We start from the raw sequence: 21,490 nt of genomic DNA on the forward strand, positions 1-21,490 counted from the left end.
CATACGCCCAACAAGTGACACGAGGCGGAAAGCCAAGGGAATTTACCGGGTGGCAACACTGGCTATCCAAGGTAGTTACATGTATTATCATCCAATAGGTGATAGAACCTGGTATATGTTGGCATGTTCCTTTGGCCAAGGGAGGAGAGTAGGCTACATGTGCATGCACGTATGCCTTAGGCCTCCTCTATGGTAGATATATCTATGTGCCCCAGACGCCATTATCGCTTCCATCTAATTTCCACTGTATCGACAAGAGTTTGTTGCACACATATTGAATCAAGATGCGACAATACGCACATGTTAGGCCGCTGCCACAGAGTCTGAAGCCGCCAGAGAGTCCGGAGAGGTCAGAAAGCCCGGGACGCGATGACGACATTGCGGACGATATCGTCGCCCAAGATGTAGCTCTAAAGCAAACTCACTACACCATCTCCAGAGATGAGATTTTATTGGGAGGCGCCAAAGAAGACAAATTCCAAGTTTTACGGACCGAGGCGGATAATAAACAGTATCAAAAAGAGATTCAACCATATACATCGCTTCAACCACATCACCTATCAAGGGCTCAACGGATGCAGATGGGATTACCTTCCCAAGCATTTCACTTTTATAACGATAATCCCATGAAAACAAGACCTGCTCAGTATGGCACTAGCGACGCAAGCAATCATGGTGTCTATGGCTTTCAGCCCAACACACTGGGGAGTGCGCCAAGCCAGCCTGATGCTTTGATCTCGTTTTTAAAAGAAGAACTCGAGACACTTCAAATGGAAAATGAGAAGCTGCAAAAACTACAGAAGCTACAGCGAGAAGATAAACCTGTAGTCAATTTCGAAGTGCTTCACTACATTTCGAGCGAGGCAGGAACAGAGACATGTTATCTTGGGAGGCCATATTGGGCTACAAGTAGCGAAGGACCTCAGCTTAAAGCAAAGTCGTCTATCTTATACCCTGATGCGTATATTCAATACAAATCGCCCGCATTTATCGTCGAGCGATATTACTCCGGTGTCGAAGATATACCAGCAGAATCCATCGACGCTCGACAGCAGAATCAGATTCCGAGTCCCATCCCTACAAGCGAAATGATACGGTTCGTCTCAAATGACATGAAAGAAGCTATAAAAGCACTTGTGAAGAATAACGAAGATCTGAAGAAGAAAGATTCGCAGCTTTTTACGGGCGAACAGATGCAAGCGCCATACCTTTGGTGGTGGTGCTACCGTGGCAAACCAAATATTTGTGATAATATGTCACTACCGCAGAAAGAGCTCATTAAGAATCTAACTAATTGGATAGATGATAATTACAGTGAATTATATAGCCGAATCGACAGCCAATTCGAACTCGGGATGGTCTCGGAAAAGTCCTTGAGATTCTTGATACAGCCCGGGGATGTTCTGATTCGCATGAATGGAGACAGTCCCGAGGCACATCTGGCAATATCTTCTTTGAATATAGTAGACAAAGAAAAGTCCTCTTTTAACCTTTCAGACGATTTCCTAAACAGTTTCAACGGAGCTAGCAGATTACATGCAGCTCTGTCACCAACAAAGAAAGATCAGCAACAAGAATGGGAGGTTGATGTATGGTCATACGGATATAACGGCAACTTTTTCAGGGTGAAGAGGAAGCTTATTACAAGGTTTTCTGCCGATATCGAAAATGCTGAAATCCCGATTCGGAATTTGGGTGTATATCCACTTCGATTCGCCTCGCATGAACTACGTGGATCTCTAGAGCAACGAGGAAAAATATTTTGGAGCTGCCGGCACAAGAAGTATATTTCGTATGCTAAAGAAACAAAAGAAGATTCAGCTGTCAGTTTTTTTTTCCCCCAGAGTCTTAAGACGATGAGACATTGGATTTTGTACTAAACTTGACCACAGGCAGGGCAACGTTATATGATCGACTATCCTACTGACCGAGCGCTGCATCCCGAATCTGAAGATAAATGGGGGTTTGAGCCCGAAACTAAGGTAGATACGATGTTCATAGAGCAAGAAACGCCGTCTGAGCCCGACATATATCTGCTACCTCGGACGATTCTTGGCTTCAATCTACGACGAAAACAGTGGGGTGCGCATTCTCAAATCAAGAAGGCTCATAGTGCTTCGCTAACCAATCTACTGCAACTCAGAGGACCTCAATGTGGATCTGATCAAAGAAATATCCTGGAATAAAGACGCTTTTAAGCATCTTGTCGCGGATCCCGAAACCAAGGAACTAGTTCAAACCCTCGTCACAAACAAAATTGCAGCCGAGAGAGGAACCGATCTCATACAGAACAAGGGAAACGGGCTAATCATGCTTCTCCATGGAGGTCCGGGAACCGGCAAGACGTTCACCGCTGAGAGCGTTGCTGAGATGGCGGAGAAACCTCTCTACGCTGTGACTTGCGGCGATATTGGAACTGAACCAGAAAAGACAGAGAAATACTTGGAGTCCGTCTTCCATCTTGGCAAAATGTGGGGATGCGTGGTTCTTTTGGATGAGGCCGAGGTATTTCTCGAACAGCGCTCTCTCAACGACTTAGCGCGTAATGCTCTTGTGTCAGTCTTTCTACGCGCGTTGGAATATTACGATGGCATCCTCATCCTAACGTCAAACCGCGTCGGCACCTTTGACGAGGCATTCAAGTCGCGTATACAGTTGGCTCTGCACTACAAGCCGCTGACACAGCCGCAACGAGCTCGGATCTGGCTCAACTTCTTTAGTCATCTTAAGTCCCTTGAAGAGAACACTATTGACTATGATGACATCGAGAGCTATATCGATGAGCTATCCGAGCATGAGATGAATGGGCGTCAAATACGCAACGTGATTACCACTGCCAGGCAATGGGCTCAGTTTCGAGACAGTAGGATGAAAGCAATTCATTTGATGGATACTATAAAAGTGACTGGCAAATTCGATACTTACATCAAGGACGTGAAGGAGGGATACTCCGATGATCAAATAGCAAGAGGGGATGGAGTGCGATAGAGATTGCAATGAAAAGGGGCAAGGCGGGATTGGCATAAATTGAAGTAGGCCAAAGTGGCGATATTTGGTATGACTAGTTTTACAAGTATATTGAAGAATATCATATAAATTAATGCAATATGTTTACTACTCTACTTGGCTAGATTCCAATATCAACCCAAGCCGGACCAAAAGTTGTACTCCAGAGCTGGGTTTCCTGATTGAGTTCATGCCGCTTCTGCAACTTCAATAACTTGTCATGAATATGCTCAAGCCGCACACCAGCACCCCAGCATATCCCACCACTGATTATCGCTTGCTACAGCCAGTCTATGGCTAACTTGAAATTGCCAACGCAGTCGTATATCTTGGCAATATCCTCCATAGTCCATACCGCCCACTCGTCGTGGCTCTGGGGATCTGGCATGGATTCTTTAGTAGTGTCGAAGGGCTGCTGGCCCACAATCTTGAAGTAAACGTCGAAGGCCAAGTCCCATTTACACTGGGTAATGTAGTTATGCTCCAAGCGACGGGCCAACTAGCGCTCTTGGGGTGTCTAATCCCAGAGCTCATTGTAGACGTATAACGCTTCGTCATAGTGGCCACGACGTAGCAAAGTAGTCAAAATCTCCTCGGCGAGCATCCTTAGCTGATTTACTGGGTCAAGATTGGCGCGTAAGCGGTCTACGATGAATGTGAGCGCCCTTACTGACTAGTCTGCGCTGTCCATGTCTTCATGTAGCCTGGAGATGACCACCGCAATGCTCCATCGAGGCAGGTGCTTGATGACCAATTTGTAGAGATACGCGAGCAACGTCTTCTGGAACTGTGGATTGACCGCTGTGTTGATGGGAGACAAGGTGCTGAGGATCTCAACCAGGGCGACGGCAGATCCATCGCCGAAGACGTCGTCAGAATTGACTGTCAGGGATTCCCGTAACGACTGCTGGGCTTTTGGCAAATCTGTAAATTTTGAAAAGGTAGATACTGTCACTGCACCGTCCAGAAACGTGTTTTCATGACTGTACGTTCTGGCTGGAAGTTGCCCTTGGTATAGTATGTTCGGATGTAGAAGAGCACGAGCTCCAGATGGGCACACATGACACTACCATAGAGCACCGGCTTTGGGCCCGGGAACATTCTGCGCTCAATATGAGCCCGCATCTGTTTCTTTGCGCCCCCCGAGCCAAAGGAGAATTCCCGGATAAGGGGCTCTCAGACCGGGGGCTCGCAGACGGAGGTGTCAAGATTAGCTGAGAGTCGGCATCCGGTGAAGTATCAGACAATGCTTCGCTCCCTAGTAACATGGCTTCTATGGAATCGGTGTATGCACTTTTCTCTAAGCTGGTGGAACAAGTGCCCAGAGTGCTCAAGGGCTGCGGCTATGCGGGTGTCAGACGAAGGTCTTCGACATCTGTCGATAATGTAGTGCGCCGCGCTTCAAAGCTGGCGAGCTGTTGAGTCGACGCATTGCCGCCCACGATGGCCTTGTCTTTGATTAGCTGTTGCTCTATACCTACCACTGAGAGCTCTCACAGCAGATTTGCGTGTAACCGACCCAGTCTCTCCAGCTTATCCGGCAACTCTCTTCCCATCTTGAGGGACATTACCGACTTCCAAACTCGGCTATCGGAGACAAGAATTCATTCATCTCATCTATTGCCTCGCGGAGAACTGTGACGGTTTGCATGATATGATTCATACGGCCAGGCGAGTTGATGTGCTGGTAGAGTTCGGAATCCTGCTTCAGCAAGCCAGAGCAAAGGTAATCAAAATGTGACGCGGAAGTTTTCATTACTCCGAGCAGCTTGGAAAGCTTGTATGGGACCTCGCAAAGATGTTTGGTTATACGGAGGACCAAACCCTCATGACCCGCGCCCATTGGTAAACCATCCAGGTTGCCAGATTACTGGGTTTTTGGTATATTTGGATCGACGCTCTTTGCATCATACAGGGTGACAAAGGCGAGGGCAGAGTCCCCGAAATCTATCGCTAAGCAGACGTCACTCTCCTCGCAGGCAGGAATCCCGATAGTCGCTAGGGATTCGTCAGCCTCGCCGTCCGGTCGCCCCGGCGGCCCGTCAAAATGCCATGTCAACAAAACTTCAGCAGCCGAACGGTGATGTTCGCTAACCAGCAGCCTATCTTCTGACGTCAACACTGGAGTGGCCAAAGTGCTTCGGGAAGAATTGTTCAAAGTAAACGGCGGTGCCGAACCCAGATATCTGGCCACTATCTAAGAGGTGGAAAATACAAAGGAAAATCAAAAGAATAAAGACATTTCATCCCCAATGTCTCTTGTTTCTCCTTGGGAAGTTAGATTACGCACATGTTCCCCCTAGGTAACTTCCATTCTTTAAAAAGAGACACTCTCAACACCGTTCTTCTTTGGCTGGATATTTTGTAAGAATATGAGAAAATGTCACCGGAGCAAATACAAGGTGTGCCATATCAAACTATCATTCACCATCACCTTGAAGTATTCTTAACAAGAACCCACTTTGAGTTAGCCGCTATGTCTGCGCTCTGCTTCAAGCTCTGCCTCTCTTTCACGCAGCATCTTTACAATATCTGCATTGCGATTTGCAGCTGCCCGACAAAGCGGCGTCCTACCTTTATTATCCGTTGCCTCAATATCAGCTCCATTCTCCAGCAGCAACTTTACAATATCTGTAAAACCATATGCAGCTGCCCCCCACAGCGGCGTCTCACCGTTTTCATCCGTTGCCTCAATATCAGCTCCTTTCTCCAGCAGCAACTTTACAATATCTGCATGACCTTCTAAAGCTGCCCAATACAGCGACGTCTGGCGGTATTTATCCGCTGCCTCAATATCAGCTCCATTATCCAGCAGCATCTTTACTATATCTGCATGACCATTTGCGGCTGCCCCCCACAGCGGCGTCTCACCGCGTTTATTCGTTGCCTCAATATCAGCTCCTTTCTCAAGCAGCATCTTTACAATATCTGCATAATCTCTGCTCGCCGCCAAAGATAACGGCGTCTCACCGTATATACCCTTTGCCTCGATATTGGATCCTTTTTCAAGGCACAGCTTAGCAACAGCGGTGAGCCCAAAGTACGATGCCCATATAAGCTCAGTAGTGTCCTTGCCCGGAGATCTTAAATTTGTGCCCCCCCTGCGCGATTTTATAGCACAATGAGCGAATTTTTGAATCTGGGTCACAAATTCGCATAGTGGAGGGTACAATAGCAGCGTCATCATCAATGTGCGCTTCGCGGAAATGCTCGATCCAATTCTTAGCCGCGTAGTCCAAAAAGTCTAGAAAGTTCTTATGTCTCAAGCGAATCTCTTCTATTTCTCTCATAAACTTGTAATTAGAATTGAATAAGTCAAGATATATGACACAGAGCTCCGCCAGAGTAGCGTGTGCTCGGCGAAGAGAAATAGAGCGCTGCCAGCTCGACAATGGCAGGCTAATAGCAGGCGACGCCGTTTCTGAGAGGAGAAACTCTCTTGCAGTCTGATGAAGAAAATAGACCCTATCATGATGTATTGAGATGAATAAGCCACATAGGGATCTGATTCGTAACTTGAAGGATTCTGTGTCCTCCATATCAAGGTCGTAGGTATTTTGTGATGTTTTGACTAGACTTGTGGCAACATTCATTTCCGCGACGGTTAGCGGTCTGTGGGCGGCCAAAACAATGCTCAGAGCTTTTTCCACCGCCTGACGTTCCTTGGACTTATTGAGGATACGTTCGTATGCCTCGCTAATACTGCCGGGAAGCGTATCTATAGTAGACTCGATCCCCTTTTTAGTTTTTTTGTAGATACCCTCTTCTAGGTGCTTGAAAATAAGGTATACCCAGAGATAGGTTCTGTGAGGAATGCTTCGCAACTTTGTATTTAAGTTACTTGTAATTTCTGGGGTAAGCTTCTGTTGTACCGAGAGCTGATTGATCCGATATGTAATGACATGGTTAATTTCTTGGCTGATTGCTTCCGACTCTTCTTCTCCAGGTATACGAATATCCGGAAATGAGTGTAATAAGCTGTGAAATTGCAATGTAATTTGCTCGTAAGGACGGCATGTTAACAGATATTTTAACTTGCTGCCAATATGGCCATGGCGAAGTTGGCCTTTAACGTTTCGTATCAAGTTCTCGAATTCAGACTCTGCACACTCATCCAGTGCATCAAGAACTATAATTACAGGCCCTGCCTCAGGATCCTTTGTTGCATCTCGTAAAATTTCCCAAAGTGACGCGGTAGACTTGGATAGTGCTTGTCCATCCTTATTAAACTGCGGCATAGCATGTTTAATCAAAGCTGGCTTTTGTGCGAAGAGTTGATGAAGCAATGCGCATAGTGCTTGTCGAGAAGTGTTCTGGTCCTGGTCTTTGAAGAAGAAGTAACAGATGGTTGCTGGTTGTGGTAGTTCATGATCAATAAGATACTTGGCCAAGACAGATTTCCCGCAGCCGGGATCTGCTGTGACGAGTAGAGGGCCTGACTCTTGATTCATCCATTTTTGGAAGTTATCATGCTTGAGAAACCAAAGGCAGGTATTCTTAGCTCTATCTTCAACTCGGTCTTTATACCATTCATACGTGGCATCTTTGCTATTAGATGTAAGACGGAATGCCTGGTGGCATTTTCTCTCTTCGTCTGAGAGACTCTTGGCAGCAAGGTCCTTGTGTATCTGAAGCTGCTCTTTTGCAATATTGCAGTGTTCCTCTGCCACGTTATAGAGGCCTGGATAAGGTTAACATATGTTGGTGTCTTTATTTAGATTTGTAATATATACCAAATACAGCCTCGCTAATCTTTCTCTCGCCTTCAACCCTGCTGGGAGCGATCTGGCCAAGGAGATCTTTTCCATATGCCGCAGCTGCCATGGCTGCATAGCCTTGCCATGCTTTGTTTTTATGTGAGTCGGAGTAATCGCATATTCCTCGAACAACTAAACACGGGAAGTGATTCATCAGACCAGCGGCCTCCATTTCAAAGCAAAGGATATCTTTCCTCTCAACAAGGCTATCTCTGAATAAAGCGTCTTTCACAAGTGTATTTGCAGAAGCAATTAGACCGTAATGGATTACTGGGTTGTCATCTTCTTCCCCTCTTTTGTATCGCTCGACCAGTGTCAACGGGTCGTTACCGCACACCGTGGAGCAATCAGCTTCACCTTCGGCTGTATGTATTACCAGAGGCTGGTATAGTCTATCAGAAGATTCGTCGGGCCGCTGATAATTTCTTCGCAGTCTTGGTCGTTTAGTCAGCGCACTGTCGATTCCTCTTTGGATGCGGTTTTCCTCCAAGTCAAGCTCATACTCAGCCTTGAGGTTGTTGACTGCCGTCAGCAGTAATATTGGTGCCTGGTTCAAATATCCCAACTCTTGAAAATCTTCTCCCTGGATAGCTTTTCCAAAATCATATTGAACCACGGCACCCTGACCATTACTAACGGCCACAACAACATCGCCAAGACGGATATCGTGTTTTGCGCTTGGAGCGCCGCCTCCAATTCCCACCATCAGGCCAATCCTGATATTGGGAAAGCTGCGCAGCAAATCCTTGGCAACGCCTGTCGCAGAAGATATCCCATATACGCCATTGGGAAGGACTGCTATCACGACATTATGGTGGCCAATCCTGCCCAACTTATAAGTGTTGCTATCGCTGGGGGGCAGGTTCTCAGGTGGCGGGTGGCTGTCATCTAAAAATGCCTGGGCGGCCACGAATTCGGTCGATAGGGCGCATATCCAGCCGACGGTATATACGTTAGGATCAGACATGGCTGTCGTCTTGAGCTTTCTCTTCGAAACAATGAAACGTCTCGTCGCAAAAATGTATACAAGAGTTGAAGCATGCGTTAGTCCTAGCAATGATTCTAGGAGATGAATTCGCTTGGGCTGCGACTTGGATTAGGCGGCAAGGCATTTTCCCCTCTTTTGCAATGCAACATCAATGGCTGGAAGGCTGTTTGCTGCTATTCGCTGGCGCAATCAACCAATGATGTGAGCCGCCTTTCGAAATTGGAGCCTGCCCGTTATATACCTATATAAATGTATGTGAATGTACATCTATACGCTGGGATCGTGGACTAGTCCACTTTGGTCGGTTTCTCTCGTATGCGTGAAATGGTACTCCAAGACTTGAAACAATGATTGGCTCTGCACAAATATATTACTCAATATCCATATTCATAATCAAATACAAAATCATCCTATATCAGTGCGCTTCCATGTGTATTCCCTGGGCGGCGACGCATACAGCCGATAGAGCGCAGATCCAACCAACAGTGTATTCGTCATTCATCAAATGAGTGTAGTCTCCTGAAAGAGGCGCATCAATATTTCGTCCTTGGCGGGACTCTCATACTAAGATGGGCCTATTTGCTTGCGGTTCAGTGAAAGAGGGTGCCAAAATTCCCATTCCAGCGCCTTCTCGGAGAGACTGTAGCTCGGATCATGGTGTGACTCTGGCAGCTTATCGTTTGGTATGGCAACTCTAAAGTCAAATGCAGCCTCAAGGCTGGTCCAGTCCAGCGTGGATTCCTTGACCAAATCTCCGCAGTTGCTCGACTCTCAGTCGCAGTGCAGATGTTCATTGCTGTCGATGTGGTCGCTAATTCAGCGCAGATAAATTGGCATCATCCCTGCCGCTTACTCCCTCGTCCCATAATCCGTGACTGCGAGAGCTTATCCCTATGACAAGTATTCAGATGATTTGAAAACTCTGCTATTGTGTCAAATTCCGGCCGGCTTCCGTGTGATTGACATCACAATACCACCTGTCCGTGTGAACCTGTTTTGACCAGTCGATTGAGTGTTGTATCTTCATATGATCCATCTAGGAGGGCAGGTTAGTGAACAACCGGGGTTAGAGCAGTCCTCAGATACACAAACATAAGGTTCCAGGTCTTGGTCAACATGAGCTCTGTAGACACATTAGAACAAGTGCCATATTAGTTAATGAAGGGGATATTGTTGCATACTCCCAAGTTCTGTCTGTTAAAGTTGGCAGGTTTAGAGGCATGGCACAGATTGTGCAAGACTGGTGCGTTTCCACGTTTTCTTGCCTCGGCTTATGGGGGAAGTCGTATTTGACCTGCTGGATATCTCGAATAATCGAGCCTCTGGTGGTAATTGTGCTTGGAGGATATGTCGTATCTCGTTTGATACGACCCATCGCAGAGGATGCGACTGTAGGATGGCGTGTTTCAGGTTCCTGTGCGACCATCTCTTCCTTGGGCGCCATATCCTTATTGATAGACGATACCGCTGCAGCGTTTATCTGTTCTTCGGGCATCTCCTCTATTGTCTTCAAGTTATCTTTGCCATTGTGCCGATAGGCAAGCTCTTTGTTATACTCTTGCAGGTACTGTAGCGATATTCCTCGTTCATGAATGGAGGCTCCAAGCTGTCTACAAAGGCCTTCCCGCGCAAAGGGAAATCTCCTCTGAACTAGTGCGATGTAAAACAACTCATTGTGGTCATTATGGCGTGTTGAGCGGCGGATTTCCTCTGATAGCTCGAGAAGATGATATAGTGCAGTTTTTATGGCAGGTAGCCCAGGACTGGTTTCTGATATTTCCTCTTCATTACTGGCGGAATTCGCTACAGCCTTGTCAGCACCTTCTCGTTGCATAATCAAGCACCGCAATTACCCCATCCGAGATTTTCATGTAGCATAGCGAGCAGCTCGAGTACCCTGTTTTTGGTCTTTGCGTCGGCAGCTAATCGCGCATCGAGAGACGCCCTTGGAGCGGCAAAGCTCCAGCATCTGCTGTCCGCTTATTGAAACGTCCCCATAGCTCTTCAATCTCTCGATAGTTTCCACCCACTGCACCATCTGCGGCCTGGAGTTGACGTTCAAAATGCTCTGAACAGAGCTGAGCAGCATCGTAGATGGATTCGCTCGACTCGCAGACCACAGAGGCTTCCTGCATTTTGTCAAGCAGAGGAGAGTCACTCATGGCAAATTGAGCAAATCTCTCCTGGAAAAAAGGTTAATTCATACACTCGTCGAGTTGCAGGTCTGGCATTCTGATGTTCATGGGAATTTGCTACTATTGTGACGTGGACCTATTATGGCGTTGAACAAAGGTTGAACGCGCCATCACACCTGGCTTACTGTTATGATCCGCTTCTTGTTCTTGCACAAATGGCGTGCAGAGTACAAAGGAAACACAAGATTAGGTCAGGACCGAAGGACCAACCAGGGACTGTTCAAAGAGAATCACCCATATCCAACGCGATCCAACCAACACAAAGATCGGTGTGAATGGTGATTGGTTCGCCACAATGTAGAAATGGCAACTAGATATGTGAATACACGTCTTGTTAATGTTCAAATGATGCAGGCAGCCAGTTGTTACCGTACAATTAAAAATTGCAGTAAAATATACAAACTGGTTTTTCGCGGTGACATTTAGTACTATCCTGGTCCACAAGATATTCCGAGCCCATCCGCCAACATGAACATAGACCTAGATCCAAACCTAGGTTTGTGTACGGTTCGCCACATTGACTGGTGTTGCCACAACCCATGCCGGCGAGGGGGAAACGTTGCCCAACAAGATAACTGTTAGTTCACTATCTCGGGTTCTGAGGGAATTACCTATGCTGCCTGTACCTGTGTACGGATATAAATACACGGCAGTCTCTGATCAACCAACCCCTCCTTGAGCATCAGCACGAACCAGCCTTGGCTCTCTGTGCTGGAGGACTCTATTCATCACAAGTTTGATGCTAATTAGTATCTCTCGCCTCTCTCTTGGAGTTCCTACGGCTCCGGCGACCACAATACATTATAGCTCCCATATTTACCAATAATTGACCACGATGCATCTCGCCCAAGCAGACGTGCAGCTATTCTTAGCCGTCGTGCAGGCATTCGTCGACGCGCTGCCGCTCTGCCCAAAGCGAAAACTACATGCGGATCAGATATATCTGTTCGAAACCGAAAACCAAGACCGAAGGGTAGGGCGTGAAGAGATAACCCTGTTGAGAAATTGGGTAACGGAGCTATCGAGAGACTTGATCAAGGACTGCATCACGTCTGACTTACCGGGAGGCACCTTTGATAGAGCAAGCAAAGCTCTAGGAAATATCCTTGTCATGCTGGATGGGCTGGTCGACGACAGTATCCTCGAAGAGAGCTCGGTAAGTTCGGTCCTGGCAAAGTGCATTCCTTGCCAGAGTGCAACACGGTTTTGGCTGTTTTACTATGGCCATTAGTCTCTACTCCAAGCAGTTTGCTGACATGATACCAGGCCAACCAGGCTCCAAGACTCGCCAAGCTGCGCGCTCTGGAAGCTCTCCTGAAGCACAACTATCCACGATACGCAACTGATGCATCGAACGTGTTGCACCATCAGATATCGGCATGGATAAAGTACCCCGAAGAAAGTACGGAGGGGCTTCGAAGAGTGGCGAGCACAATACAAGAATTTGTTCAGACTATGAGAGATATATACATGGCCATTTTAGAGCTTGAGTGGGATCGATTTGAAGCGACACAAGACTTTTATCACTCTAATCAGTTTCAGGAGAATATTTTATACAAAGATAGAGCTCCGAACGACCTACAACAAGCACAGAGCATCTGCGAGCTCGCTAACGATCTTGCCAGGGCCTTCGCGAGGACCCTAATGCCATGCCAGCTGGCTCACTCAGCCCATATTCATTTGTCTGGATTTAAAGGGGACGGAATTGACATGCTCGTATCAGTATGTGGCAAATCACGGTCCAAGAAATGGCATGCTGTCCACTGGGCCAACACGAGCTTACCCAAATCCCCGGATCTGCAACATAAACCTCTAGATTCTTTCTGCTCCTTGTTGGCGAACTCGAGAAAGAACCTCAGGCTACGGATGCAGCGTCAACGGGACGGCTGCTGGAACAGTCCAAGTGCAGGGCGCTCTGACCGGATTACAAAGGTGATAGTCCCAGAAAAGTCTCTGTCCGATTGGCTCTGTCCGAGGAAAGAGGGAGAATCATCCCAGATGCAGCCATCCGAAATAACAAAAGAAGCGAAAATACGCCTGGCATTGAACATTGCGAGATCTCTGCTTTGCCTTCTTGGGAGCCCGTTTATTCAAATCCCATGGAAGAGCCAAAACATCCTCGTCGCTGAAATTGCCGATAAATCGTCTGATGGTCTCAATATTAAGCCATACATCCTTGGAAATTTGCGCGGGAGCCTCTATGAACAAGACTCGAAGAAATCTGTGGGAGCACAATCAGCTATTGTCCATCTTGGGCTCCTCTTCTGGGAAATATTTCTAGGGGAAAAGATTACAATCACCGAAGAGGATATTGAGCAAGATGACGACGCGAACGAAGATGAGATTAACTCCCTATTCAACGCACTTAACCGCAAAGAGGCTATATTAAGGAAAACATCGTTTATCGAAAGATACCCCCTTGACCTTATTGCGAATTGCATCCTTCTCTATCCACAAGCTAGTGTGATTGATGCGGCTTTTCGTACTAAATTTAACCGGAGCATCGTCGAGCCACTTATCGCATCTTCTGAAGGCATGCGGTCCCCAAACATGGCACAAGAAACAGCTGTGAAAAAAGGGTTCGCACAGGACGAATATTCTTATCAATCCGCCAAAAGGCAAATCCACAGCCAAAACGACAATACTTATGCGCCTGACAGAGGACTAGGCATCAAAGAGCCGGGTAGATTAGCAAGCCCAGGTGGACATAATTTTGCATATCCACAGCAAGAGACAGTTATACGGCCTAAAGACCGTCTCTTATTCCACAAGGGTGATCAAATTTGTCAGAAAAGGTTTGCCCAGTCGCGACTCCTAGTATTTATAGATTCATAGTCCTAACTGTTACACAGGACACATCGTGATCCCAACACGGAGGATTTCGTATCTCGCATGTTTATGTTTATCCAGCGTTACATTCTTCCACTGCCCAACAACCCAGCAGATGATATCACGCTTGAGTCTGATCCTCTGAAACGAAATGTCCGGATAGCCGTTCTTGACACGGGCTTTTGCGTTGACGATGGGGACGAACTAGTCAAAGGCGGGGAAGAAAGAGTAATCCGGAAGCGAAACTTTTTCAGTGCCGATGAACACGCTCATATCGACAATGATGGTCACGGAACACACGTAGTCGGGTTATTGCTCCGATTTGCGCCTCGCGCGAAGATTATTGTCGCCAAGATCTCCAATTCCAAACACGAGGTTGCGGGAAACCACCAGATCGTCGAGGTAAGAGGACGCCAACCAGTGCCATGGCCATTTACTAACGACGATCCATGATAGGCGCTGACGTGGGTCAGCTCTGATGAGTGCAGGGCTGATATCATCGTCCTTTCCTTTGGGCTCGGCCAAAACCCAAATATCAAGTCATCTATCAAGGGACTCGTCGAGGCAGGGAAAATAATATTCGCTGCTGCTTCAAATGATAGAGGTAATGAGCCCAGGGCTTTTCCAGCTAGTCAAGATGGTGTTTTCGGTATTCATGTCTCGGATGGGAAGGGCAACAGAGTTGGCATGACTCCGGCCCCTGTGCGCGGTGATAATTTCTCCACGCTGGGCAATGCCATTGATTCATGGTGGGATGGAGAAGACGTCTACATCAGTGGATCGTCTTTTGCCACGCCTGTCGCTGCAGCTATTGCAGCGAACGCCTTGGAGTTTATCAGACATAACTTTGCCAGCGACAGGGATTGCGCAAAGTACTTCTACACTCCTCTCGGGATGAGAGAATTGTTTAGATGTCTCTCTGACCGCATAGATGGCTATGACTACGTCAAACCATGGAAGAAGCATCTGTGGGATAACGAGACGCAGCCTGAGGATACCTGCTCTGCTTTAAGGGACATTAAGACGTACGGGGCGCAACTGTGGATTGAACTGTGGATTGAGAAGACATCTGAAGCCTCGTTTCAGGGATTCGAAAAACCACGTCGCTACTCAGAATATGGAGGAGCATAGATGTAACAAGATGAAGCATTGCATGGCATGAAGATGGTCAAATATATCAATTGTAGCACGGAAGGCTCCTACACCGCGGAGAGATGTAAAATTACATCTAGTCTAGACCAGACGAGCGAGTCCTTTTGACCCAGCATTCTACAAGAGAACTGCTCTGTTTCTCAGCTTCCCTCTGCGCCACTATCTCCTCCTCAATGGCGATTTCTTCAAACTCATCCAAGCTCCTTGACGGCCTCGCCGTGTCATCAAGCATCTCCGCGCCTTTCGTGAAGATCTCCCCCACAAGCTTCCTCTCCCTGCTAAACAGGCTCTCTCTCTTGTACTGATACTTCTTGACACGGAACCCGACCACGATATCAGACGATTGGAATCCGAGAAATTGGTTCTTCTCCATGTTCATAGCCCCCCTCAATCCCGACGGTTACCGGCGCCTGCGGCACGTTCACGCCCACTTTGGTGTCGGCGTTGGCATTCTGCGTCGCCTCGGAGCCAAACTCGAGGTTCGTTGCCACCTTCAGCCCCGTGATAATAAACACTGGCTTCCTGTATCCCGAGCCAATGATGTATTCTTGCACAGTTTTGGCGGCCAGACACTTGGCCACCCACTCGCCCGTCGAGTCGAAATACGTCGTCACGATGTTGTCGCACGAGAAAGTCTCCTTGTTGCTTCGCTCGCTGTTGGCGCGTCGCGTGGAAGCCCGCCTCTGGTGTCGGCGTATAAATTTCGTTGTCGGCCACTGGCTGGTACTATGTCTCCTTTTTGTTCAACGGCGCAAACTCGACAAAGTCGCGATGTTGAAATGGGGAGCATGGTAGGTGGGGATGCGAGTTCTGGAGGATGCCATGGTTGGATTAGAACAGAGATATGAATACGTCGGATCCTGATGTTGAGACGAGATTAGATTGACTAATAGGCCTTGCGTTTCGAGGTGTTGTATACTGATATAAGTCAGAGTTGAACTAGATGCTTAATCGTAGGATGAATACATAAATGACTCTCAAATGATTCACAAGAGTAATTGTGGTAGTACAGATGCTCGTATTCCGGGACTTTAACTTGATGTTTAGTTGCTAAGGTAGGGAGAATACATAGATGGCTACCAACGGATCACGAGAAGCAATAGGGTGGTACGACTGTTCGTATTCCAAAGCCACGTCATATTGTGTAACCCATTCCATATCATTCTTATCATACGTTACGTGGCTTCAAAAATAGAGTTTCCCGGTACATGTAATACTTGGCATTATATTGAAATGCTACTGGGTGAAATACATAGGCACATGATACCTAAGTATATATCGTATTTGTAATTGGGCAGGTTACCTGTAGCCCAATACCTATCCTTTTTGCACTTATACAATAGTGTAGCCGTTTCTTTCTGGTCTCCTTTGGCCATTATCTGTATGTGATTACAGTCAGCTGTGAGGTTATCCTAGGCTATTGCGAGGTTGCCTTACTGTATTGAATAGTAGCTTTTCTTCGTTGACGTCAGAGTCTTGTGCGTTGTAACAGCGCCTGGTGCTTTGAACCGTGCTTGGCAGTTGAAAGATTTCTTCCATTTTCCAAGAAGGAACCATCAAGGCCTCTTATGCCTGCAAGCTGGCTTCCGTATAGGTGGCCTTTTCATTGCTCCAGCGTTGCGTTGAGTCATCGGCGAGGAACTCTATCTTTGGCGTGGAAACCTTATCTTGAACCTTATAAGCGATCTTGACGATCTGGCGTCGTTGGCATCGTTGGACCCAACGAGGCTGAATATGGCGTTTTTTTTTTTTTTTTTTTTTGGATATCCTTATCCACCCAGTCATTGAACCAAGGGCTAGGTACAGTCCTCTATTGCACCGGCCGTTACAGGTCTTTTGAACCTATACAACTGCATTAGAAATAAATCTCGATACAATAGTGTAATGTCCCCAATCTTATTCCAAATTCTATGCTGCGTGTAACACACGACAAGCATCAATAGTTCTCCGATAACGCAAAGAACGCACGAAGATATAGTCGAGATAGAGTGCGTGACCTGGTTTTGGGATATGAAATGGCCACGATAAGTTGCCCATGCGGGATTATCATTGAATGCATCTTACATCTCTTCAGATTGTACATTAAGCTGAGTACGCTTTCTAGAGATAAGACTCCTTACAGCGTCCCATTTGTACTGTAAGCTGATGACGAATATGCTAACATTAAAGAGCACTTTCATGCTATTTGGCAGCTTCCCAGGAGATTTGTCTCCAACCTCAAACAGCATACAGCGAAGACTTCTCAATCGTCATTGTTCTACATTTGGCCTTGTGGTTTCAAATATTTGCAACAAAACCCATGCTTGTTCAAAAATTGATTTATTCCGAGAAAAGGTACAACTAAATTATCCCTCTGTTTTTCTTTTTACAGCATCTGGATAAACAGTATTTAGTAAAAATCCTAAAGAATATGTTTTTACAACTTTGAATAAATCACTCGGTGCCGCCTAAACTAGAGTCAACCCTTTCACTTGGACGCCTCTAGCACGCCGAGTCTGAGGCCTCAATCTCGGCTCATGATTGACCAGCCCCTTACTGTGAAGCCAGCATAATTGACCATCGCTGTACCAGCATATTTGATGCCATCCAAGTAGTACATCTCCAAAAAAACAACATCAGTCGGTGCTGTCTGAGGCCAGTCATCATCTTATACGCCCAACAGCAAGTGCATGGACTCATATAGCGCAACATGACGATGGGTAAGATGGACCTTGTGTTGGAATTAGACGAGAGTCAAAGTTCTAAATAAGTGAAACCTCAAAACCGTGGGCTCGAATATCAGTAAGCAAGCGCTCGAAAGGTTGTGCATACGTAACATCATTCAGCCCATTTATACCAGCTCCTGCCATTAGGATTCCCGCGATCCGTCCATCCATATCCCATATACATGAGCCGGAGTCGCCTCCATCAGAAAAAAGCGCTTGTTTATTAACGGCGAGGCCAGCCGATGTGATGCACCATTCTTCGCTCATTTCACCATCAGCAGTCCCGGGTCGGCGGACGACTGAAACCAGTTCGTTGCTAAGGCCAAGCGTCAGTCCTGTCCTCGCTCCATACTTGGCGACAAGTATGGCCCTTTTTTCCCCATCTTCAGCGGGCAGAAAGATTCTCGGATACATGTTCATGGTGCCTGTGAACATTGTGGGTTCGGGCCTCTGGGGATTCACCCACGGTTCTGTGCCTGAGCTGGAGCGAGCAACGAGCTTGGGGCAGGAAGGAAGCCCGAAATAATAAAGCTCGCGCTCTTCATTGCTGGGAGGGATAAGTTGCGCCATTTTCTTATCGAAAGACCTTGACCTTGAATGAATGTACCGTTTGGTTGGATTGCTGAAGCTTGGTCGGGGGGCTGGTCCTGGACTGCGTGGAGTTTCCTAATTACGCGATCGCAACTTGATAAGATCATCCGAATGGCAACGCGATAGGATCATCCGAAAGGCTTCGGTTATGTGGGCGCTTTTGCTTCACGGGTGAAGTCTGCAGTGCTGTATGGTGTCTTTATATAGGTAGATAGGTTAAATGCTGGCGGGGGTTAGCAAGCCATGTTCCACAGTGGCAAACTTCATGTTCTCAAAAGTCTGGAGAGCCATTATCCAGCACCTCAGTTCTGTTATCTAACACCCCATAAATAAAGAGAGAAGTTACTGCTACTGCTGCTACTGCTGCTACTGCTGCTACTGCTGCTACTGCTGCTACTGCTGCTACTCTTGCTACTGCTGCTACTGCTGCTACTCTTGCTACTCTTGCTATTGTAATAAGTATTTGCAGCTGTATACCTATGTAATATATAAACTGGCTACCATATTGTGCTATAGTTGGGATGTTGGATAATAAAATTAGGGTGCTGAATAACTTTTCACTAAATCTAATATACTTTGAGTGAAAACAGTAAAATGCCGCACGAGAAGAAAATTCTTTGAGGCAAACGGGGCTACCTGCGATCAACGCCTCCAAGGACTAGGGAGGTACGAGTCACTTGCAAGCAATTGACATTGAAAGGCAGAACTCTTGAGGGAATCCGCCCCTAGAACTAGGGATTGTTTCCTGCAGATAGATACCCACGATGGAACGACTGAACAAGCGCACTTTACAAGCACGTTTCCTGATAATGCAGGAAGCACAACTGTCACGACGAAAAAGTCTCAGCAGCAGCGGGAGGAAGCATAAAATGCGGGAGAAGAAAATCAAGGGTTAGCTCTGAATCCGTGTTGTGAATGGGTTTGTGCGTCACCCGAGAGCTTTGATAAAAACGTCTACGGAGTAGGTGGCGTTCAGAGCACAGATAACAAGTACATGCAGAGTGTCGATATTCGGGCTGTATTCCCATCCCACTACTAGTAATCTTTTTCTGGCTGGATCCAGCGAAGCACAGCAAAATGCAGTGTGGTGCACTGGAATACACAGAATTAACTACGAACAATTCCAACAGCTGCTCTGTTTCTGCAGAGCCGATTCGACCAAGCAAATGAGGGAAGGAATACACTGAACTAGCATGCACTGAAGTTGGTGTTTTTAGTATATAGAGATCAGTCTGTTTGTTTTCTTTCCATCGCATGCCAAGCTCAAGGTGACCGTTCAAAGGCATCTAGGTCGATTGACGCCACATAAGTCGACAAGACTGCCTTGCGGCTTGCGTTTAACGATGACATGTCGCCTATAAATACCCCCAGCCTTGTTAACCATGGAAAATGGCATAAATTGGCTAGTTTAATATGGAATGCTAAAATAATAAAGAAGGTAACTAATATATTTGCGCTTAAAGACTATCCTCTAGCTAAGTTTAATCTTCTTCTTATTTAGCAGCCCTAAGAATATAAGAACTTTAAAAATAAAGAAAATATATAAATAAATATTAAGGATATTTTAGAATAATTAAAAATTAAAATATTTTTTACTTATAAAGCTACTAACTAGAATATAAAATCTTAAAACTTTATTTTTCTTTTTTTTAATTCTTAATTAAGTAACTTAAAGTATAAAATAAATATAATTAATTAATATACTTTATAATTTTTACTATTATATTTTAATAATATTAAGCTTTTTAAAAAAAGTAATATTTTATTAAATTTAAAATTATAAATAAAATTATATATAGCCTTTTAGCTAGGTAAAGGGTTTTTAAACTAATAATAAGAAATTATATATTATTTTAATAATATTAAAAAAGCTAGTTATTACTAGAATATTAAAGTAATTAATTTTCTTTATATAAATAATTTAATTTTACATATTTACCTTATATAAAAAAATCTAAATAAAAATTAACTTAAGTATTAATTATATTTTAGTAACTTACCCCTTAAGTTTAGTATTATTATTATAATAAGTTAATTATTAAAACTTCTTTTTTTATTATATTTTAATTCTTAATATTAACTTTAAGACTATAAATTTAATAAAATTATTCTTTTTACTTTAGTAATATTAAATATATCTTATACTTTTAAGAAAATTTATATCTTAGCTTTTACTTATATTATAATTAATAACTTTACTAAGTGTATTAATATACTAAATTAAAAGATTGTTATATAATATAATAAGCCCCTTTAAAAAGGTAAAAATCTTATTTATTAAAGGCTTATTATTAAAGGCTTTCTTATTTAAGATAAGATTAAGGCTTTTAGGATTCTTTTATAGTAACTTAATAATAGTAATATTATAGCTTTAAAGACTACCTTTAGGGGGTAACCAAGTGGAAGCTGCATCTTTTAATAGTATACTAGGTGTTAAAAATGCTTGGATCTCCTGCTGTGCTAGTACTTAATCTAGAAGATAGCCCTAGCCTTTATATCTTATATAAGAATTTAAAAGCTTATCCAGTCTACTTTATGCTATTTAATATAGCAAGGGGGACGCTTCTATAGTTTAAGTACATAGGGCATTCTTTAAATAGCATGGATAATCTCACTGCTATGTTTAAAATACTAATTACAGATGCTGACCTTATCTACACTACTCCGGCCCTTTTAGAGAAGGTCCTTTACCACAAGTGGAAGATAACTTAGGTCCAGGACATTAATGTCAATAAGGTAGCTAATATAAGCTGTGCAGACCTTTATTACATCTAGTTGATTACAAATAGTTTTTTACCCCTGTGTTTTAGATTCAACTAACCGAGGTTTCTTAGGGGAAACATATCGGCATCATCACCCTATACAAGGCCAATATCGCCATCATGGAGCGATGGCTCAAAAGGAAACCGGAAATGCAGTGCTTAAAGGCATGTCTTCGCCCGCGACAGTTGAAGCTTATCAAGGCCAGGAGGCGAATGTCATGTGTGTGTTGTTTTGGGTACGACCAAACAAACCGGGCCAGGATTCACTCGAAATGCGAATCATCTTAACGTCATGTCGTCGAGGCAAAATTCGGTAAGCTGATTTCTTATGGTTTCAAGGGGAAAGGGCAAGGAAGGACCTGACTTCAAAGAAAAGTTGACTTACATATAAGATGGCAAGAAACGGGTTACTTAGGCCGAAACCCTGCGAGAGGTTTACTGGAGATTCCAGTAGAACGGGCGGATTATTGAGATAGCGATATTTAAGAACAAAGACATAGAAAAA

The 21,490-nt window shown here is 45.2% G+C and overlaps 8 protein-coding genes across 8 annotated transcripts; 2 read left to right on the forward strand and 6 right to left on the reverse strand.

Moving 5' to 3' along the window:
* Positions 1-245: 245 nt before the first annotated feature.
* TrAtP1_009645 (uncharacterized protein) lies at positions 246-3,054 on the forward strand. The gene is made up of 4 exons (XM_014091268.2): positions 246-1,245; positions 1,303-1,823; positions 1,893-2,082; positions 2,144-3,054. Exons 1-4 carry the CDS (start codon positions 285-287, stop codon positions 2,986-2,988), a joined length of 2,517 nt encoding a protein of 838 aa, XP_013946743.2. The 5' UTR covers positions 246-284; the 3' UTR covers positions 2,989-3,054.
* Positions 3,055-3,679: 625 nt separating this feature from the next.
* On the reverse strand, positions 3,680-4,107 carry TrAtP1_009646 (uncharacterized protein; the record flags this gene model as incomplete). The annotated part of the gene is made up of 2 exons (XM_066114368.1): positions 3,680-3,930; positions 3,996-4,107. 2 exons carry the CDS (start codon positions 4,105-4,107, stop codon positions 3,680-3,682), a joined length of 363 nt encoding a protein of 120 aa, XP_065970464.1.
* Positions 4,108-5,473: 1,366 nt separating this feature from the next.
* TrAtP1_009647 (uncharacterized protein) lies at positions 5,474-5,923 on the reverse strand (the record flags this gene model as incomplete). Its single annotated transcript, XM_066114369.1, has 1 exon — positions 5,474-5,923. The coding sequence occupies one exon, from the start codon at positions 5,921-5,923 to the stop codon at positions 5,474-5,476; it is 450 nt and encodes a 149-aa protein (XP_065970465.1).
* Positions 5,924-6,065: 142 nt separating this feature from the next.
* On the reverse strand, positions 6,066-8,730 carry TrAtP1_009648 (uncharacterized protein; the record flags this gene model as incomplete). The annotated part of the gene is made up of 2 exons (XM_066114370.1): positions 6,066-7,687; positions 7,740-8,730. 2 exons carry the CDS (start codon positions 8,728-8,730, stop codon positions 6,066-6,068), a joined length of 2,613 nt encoding a protein of 870 aa, XP_065970466.1.
* Positions 8,731-10,673: 1,943 nt separating this feature from the next.
* TrAtP1_009649 (uncharacterized protein) lies at positions 10,674-10,886 on the reverse strand (the record flags this gene model as incomplete). The annotated part of the gene is made up of 1 exon (XM_014091264.2): positions 10,674-10,886. The coding sequence occupies one exon, from the start codon at positions 10,884-10,886 to the stop codon at positions 10,674-10,676; it is 213 nt and encodes a 70-aa protein (XP_013946739.2).
* An 895-nt stretch (positions 10,887-11,781) lies between these two features.
* TrAtP1_009650 (uncharacterized protein) lies at positions 11,782-14,906 on the forward strand (the record flags this gene model as incomplete). The annotated part of the gene is made up of 4 exons (XM_014091263.2): positions 11,782-12,102; positions 12,213-13,741; positions 13,799-14,177; positions 14,232-14,906. The coding sequence occupies 4 exons, from the start codon at positions 11,782-11,784 to the stop codon at positions 14,904-14,906; spliced, it is 2,904 nt and encodes a 967-aa protein (XP_013946738.2).
* A 30-nt stretch (positions 14,907-14,936) lies between these two features.
* TrAtP1_009651 (uncharacterized protein) lies at positions 14,937-16,466 on the reverse strand (the record flags this gene model as incomplete). Its single annotated transcript, XM_066114371.1, has 4 exons — positions 14,937-15,291; positions 15,332-15,608; positions 16,245-16,306; positions 16,365-16,466. 4 exons carry the CDS (start codon positions 16,464-16,466, stop codon positions 15,004-15,006), a joined length of 729 nt encoding a protein of 242 aa, XP_065970467.1. The 3' UTR covers positions 14,937-15,003.
* A 1,202-nt stretch (positions 16,467-17,668) lies between these two features.
* Positions 17,669-18,202, reverse strand: TrAtP1_009652 (uncharacterized protein; the record flags this gene model as incomplete). Its single annotated transcript, XM_066114372.1, has 1 exon — positions 17,669-18,202. The coding sequence occupies one exon, from the start codon at positions 18,200-18,202 to the stop codon at positions 17,669-17,671; it is 534 nt and encodes a 177-aa protein (XP_065970468.1).
* Between the last annotated feature and the right edge of the window lie 3,288 nt (positions 18,203-21,490).

The sequence above is a fragment of the Trichoderma atroviride genome, chromosome 5 (genome assembly GCF_020647795.1).
Source record: "Trichoderma atroviride chromosome 5, complete sequence".
Taxonomy (NCBI): domain Eukaryota; kingdom Fungi; phylum Ascomycota; class Sordariomycetes; order Hypocreales; family Hypocreaceae; genus Trichoderma; species Trichoderma atroviride.

Bases quoted from the DNA above. Each gene is read 5' to 3' on its own strand.
- TrAtP1_009645 (XM_014091268.2), top strand. From the start codon at position 285: ATGCGACAATACGCACATGTTAGGCCGCTGCCACAGAGTCTGAAGCCG. The intron at 1,824-1,892 runs GTCAGTTTTTTT...ACTTGACCACAG, and splicing joins AAACAAAAGAAGATTCAGCT to GCAGGGCAACGTTATATGAT. The intron at 2,083-2,143 runs GTGCGCATTCTC...ACTGCAACTCAG, and splicing joins TCTACGACGAAAACAGTGGG to AGGACCTCAATGTGGATCTG.